Source organism: Sinocyclocheilus anshuiensis, unplaced genomic scaffold (assembly GCF_001515605.1).
Source record: "Sinocyclocheilus anshuiensis isolate Anshui unplaced genomic scaffold, SAMN03320099.WGS_v1.1 scaffold2214, whole genome shotgun sequence".
NCBI lineage: Eukaryota > Metazoa > Chordata > Actinopteri > Cypriniformes > Cyprinidae > Sinocyclocheilus > Sinocyclocheilus anshuiensis.
The window spans coordinates 32,449-37,255 of record NW_015555849.1 but is presented as its reverse complement, the minus strand read 5'-3'; the positions used below and the strand labels follow the sequence as shown (position 1 = coordinate 37,255).

Here is a 4,807-nt window from a genome sequence, read left to right as displayed (position 1 = left end):
TCTGATGATTTCTATCTATCTGATGATTTCAATCTATTTATCTATATCGATTTCTATCTGTCTGATGATTTCTATCCATCTGATGATTTCTATCTATCTATCTATCTGATGATTTCAATCTAACGATTTCTATCTATCTGATGATTTCCATCTATCTGATGATTTCTATCTATGATGATTTCAATCTATCTATATCGATTTCTATCTATCTGATGATTTCTATCTATCTGATGATTTCAATCTATTTATCTATATCGATTTCTATCTGTCTGATGATTTCTATCCATCTGATGATTTCTATCTATCTATCTATCTGATGATTTCAATCTATCTGATGATTTCTAATTTCTATCTATCTGTCTGATGATTTCTATCTATCTGTCTGATGATTTCTATCCATCTATCTGATGATTTCTATCCATCTATCTGATGATTTCTATCTGATGATTTCTATCTGTCTGATGATTTCTATCCATCTATCTGATGATTTCTATCTATCTAACGATTTCTATCTATCTGATGATTTCTATCTATCTGATGATTTCAATCTATTTATCTATATCGATTTCTATCTGTCTGATGATTTCTATCCATCTGATGATTTCTATCTATCTATCTATCTGATGATTTTTTTTTTTTTTTTGCAAAATCAATTTTATTATCTATTTAACTATATGCATAATTCCTTACTGTTAAACAAGGCTGTGAATAAAAGAATCATGCATAATGCAGTGTTATGAGTATCACTGATATGCTATTATAGTTTTTATTAACATTTAATTTACAGTTTATTCATATTAATTTTCCGTTTTCAATATTAATTTAAAGTTTTATTTTTTTGTAGTTACATTTTTTTGTCTCTATAGTCCATCTATCCATCTATCTATCTATATCTATTTCTATCTATCTGATGATTTCAATCTAACGATTTCTATCTATCTGATGATTTCCATCTATCTGATGATTTCTATCTATGATGATTTCAATCTATCTATATCGATTTCTATCTATCTGTCTGATGATTTCTATCTATCTGATGATTTCAATCTGATGATTTCAATCTATCTATCTCGATTTCTATCTATCTGTCTGATGATTTCTATCTATCTGATGATTTCTATCTGATGAGTTCTGTCTATCGATTTCTACCTATCTGATGATTTCTATCTATCTATCTATCTGATGATTTCTATCTATCTATCTGATGATTTCTAACGATTTCTATCTATATCGATTTCTATCTATCTGATGATTTCTATCTATCTGATGATTTCAATCTATCTATCTGATGATTTCTACCTATCTGATGATTTCTATCTGTTTGATGATTTCTATCTATCTATCTGATGATTTCTATCCATCTGATGATTTCTATCTGATGATTTCTATCTATATGATGATTTCAATCTATCAAAGATTTCTATCTATCTGATGATTTCTATCTATCTGATGATTTCTATCTACCTATCTGATGATTTTAATCTATCTATATTGATTTCTATCTATCTGTCTGATGATTTCTATCTATCTGATGATTTCTATCTATCTGATGATTTCAAACGATTTCTATCTATATCGATTTCTATCTATCTGATTTCTATCTATCTGATGATTTCAATCTAACGATTTCTATCTATATCGATTTCTATCTATCTATCTGATGATTTCAATCTATCTGATGATTTCTATGTCTAACGATTTCTCTAATCAATTTCTATCTATCTGTCTGATGATTTCTATCTATCTGATGATTTCTATCTATCTAGCGATCTGATGATTTCTATCTATCTAGCTGTCTGATGATTTCTATCTATCTATCTATTGATTTCTATCCATCTATCTGATGATTGATGATTTCTATCTATCTATCTATCTGATGATTTCTATCTATCTATCTATCTGATGATTTCTATCTATCTGATGATTTCTATCTATCTATCTGATGATTTCTATCTATCTAGCTGTCTGATGATTTCTATCTATCTGATGATTTATTTTTTGCTAGATTTTTTTCTCATTTGCTAGTATGAGGGATGTCCCATATTTAAAGGTACTGTAAATTATTTCAGCAACTTCTGGTTGAGTTAAATTAGATCACTCTATTTCTTCAAGCACACAGCCTCTTTCCAAAACCCTCCTCCAGGACCTGTCAGCCAACACAATGCAAGGAGATGCGAATGTGCAAAAGCTAAATAACCCTTTAACGTTACATTTCACTGAATTGCATTGACAGTCTAACACTTTAATTTACCAAATCCATTTCAGTTTTGCAAACTTGTAAAAGTACACTTCCAAAAATGACACCAGCAATCTCAGGATTTTTAGTTTTACTTCAATGTCAAATACTGACAAAAATAGTCTACGAGCAGCAGTAGTCTGGTGAGAGAATTTTTCTCTAGCTCAAACCGGGTGATGTTTTGAATATTGCAAATTTAACTAGTAGTTGCTAGGCAACCATACATCTCATGCTTCCAAAAATTACTCAAAATGCAATTAGCCACAGATTCTTCATGCATGCAAGGTTTGGTGAATTTTTACCATCGGGATAGAAAGTAGAGAAATCGCTACAGCTGGATTCCTAATGAAGTAAAGCTCAGTTGAACTCAAACAGTTCGCCTTCTTTAATGCCTTTTATTGTATACAGTGAGATACTGAAACAAAGAGTAGCAGAGAAAACCGTTGTCTTGCCAGTAATACGGATCTGTTAACAGTAACTGTGCACAAGGACTGCTAACATCCTCTGATAGATAATACTGTTACTCATACATTAGTTTCCTTCCCTTTTAAAACCATAAATAATAGCTTTTCATTACCCTATATGCACGTTTTTTTCCATTTTATGATGGGTTTCCCAAAATATCCAAAGCAGAAGCAGTCTTTAGCACGCAAGTTGTCCACTGCGGTCCACCGTCGTTCTCACAGTTCACATTGATTTAGGTCCCAGTGCGATACGGAGTGACATCTTTTGTCAAAAGCAATTGTACACATCTTGCCTGAATGCAGGAGGGAATTTCTTATAAACATTTTTTATCAATTCTTCGATCCAAGAGTGTATGTTTTTACCCCATATATTTACGAGAATCATCTAATATTTGAATAAATATACTTTATCTGTTTGCCATCCCTATAATGAACATGAATGTTTCCTAGGAAAATGCAGTCTTTTAAAGCATTAATGAAACTAATTTAGTAAAGAATGTAAAGGCGACTGTGAGCATGACCTTTCTTAAGTGGATTAAACAAAAGAGCACATTCAAATAAAACAACACACACTAAGAGAAGATTAACGAAAAAACAACTGCTTGTGGGCAAAATGTAACCTTCATATCACACATCCATCATAAACAAACACTTATGGTTTTGTTCCACTGTAGAGACACTCTCAACAGAGTACATTTGCATTCCAAAAAGGGGAATGTTTCAAAAACCGAGCGAATGTAACACGCACGCATTCTTGAGCTCCTTTTATTCAGTGTCAGATAAATAATTTGCCATGATCGCAGCATTTGAACGAAATGTCTGTGATCAAGGCAGAACAAAACTTACAGGGCACATATTTTGTCATGGTGGGGGAAAAATAATTCTGAATCGCAAAATAATGAGGTAAGGAGTTCATTTTTGTACATCTGTAGTGCTTCGCCTACTGAAATGGCTATACCACGCAGTGCTCCCTAAAACCCAACTCATGCCCTTAGCATTCATACAACAAAACAGGTTTATGGCACATTAGCAAATCAAACCAAACAAATGAAGGGCTCTGCAAACCCAGAGATCAAAACAAGAAGAGATGAGCAGGTGTAAAGTCAAAGCACAAATACATCCGCCTGTGATTGAACTAAACTCGCCTCACACTCAAGTAAGCTCAGGCGGGAGTTTATTTTGGTATGGTGTCAGATTCAGAGACATTCAGTCCGTCAATATCTGAGCGTGTAACAGGTTTAACAGCGAGGCACAGCCTTGCAGGGTCCTGACCGGCAGTCCTGGAGTGTTCGCCTCATGTAGCGTGCGAGCAAAATTGTTCTTAATACTGTTCCCTTTTTCCTTTCCCTCTTTTGTATCAGTGCAGTGTCCCGGCCAGCTCTAGGGCCGCCAGAGCGAATGTGGGAGTCCCGTTGTGGCCCCTCTGGATGGACCGAGCACCCGGTCCATCGTGTCACTGCCCGCATTCTCCACCAGTTTCTAGTCTTTCCTCTCCACAAAGGCAGGGGGCGCAATTGTGTGAAACTCTGCAAACTTAAATGAACAGAAGATACAGAACTATATTCCAAAGTAAAGTAGTACTGGAAGCAGTCGCTGTGGATGCGCTCTGTCCTTTCCGGACGGGCCTGCGTGTACTCCAAAGCCCTGATCCTTTGGGTTGAAACTCAAAGGTGCAACATAAAGACAGCACGGGTTTAACGAAGCTTGGGTTGGGTGGAGGGGAGCACTCGTATGTAGTGTGTGCAGTAATCGTCTGTTTAATTTCGCAGTTTAATAAGTTATTACCATATACCACCACCCCCTGTCGTTGGCCCTTCTCGATGAGTGCCGTTTCCTTCCGTCTCACTTTGAACACCCCGGCTGTCCCTGCTGGGAACGTCCCCTCAGCCAGGAAGACAGACTTTTCCCGCAAACAGGAGCCCCACTATTGTGAAGAAGATGGAGAGCACGAACAGTACATAAGAGGAGCCCACCACTGTGTTGTTGGGTAATTTGTACGGTTGTCCCCCTACTTCATTGATGTAGAATCCTATTGGGAATATGAGGGCGGCCATACAAAACAAGATCACTGTAAAAAAAGACAGAAAGAAAGCGTTACTATATAGCT

General features: G+C 35.7%; 1 protein-coding gene across 1 annotated transcript in view; it reads right to left on the bottom strand.

Moving 5' to 3' along the window:
• Positions 1 to 2,612: 2,612 nt before the first annotated feature.
• Positions 2,613 to 4,807, bottom strand: part of LOC107675623 (uncharacterized protein C16orf52 homolog B-like) — a 29,541-nt gene continuing 27,346 nt past the window's right edge. The window contains exon 3 of the mRNA XM_016470024.1: positions 2,613 to 4,768. Coding sequence (XP_016325510.1) covers positions 4,584 to 4,768 — 185 coding nt within the window. The 3' untranslated portion in view covers positions 2,613 to 4,583. The remainder of the gene's footprint in view (positions 4,769 to 4,807) is intronic.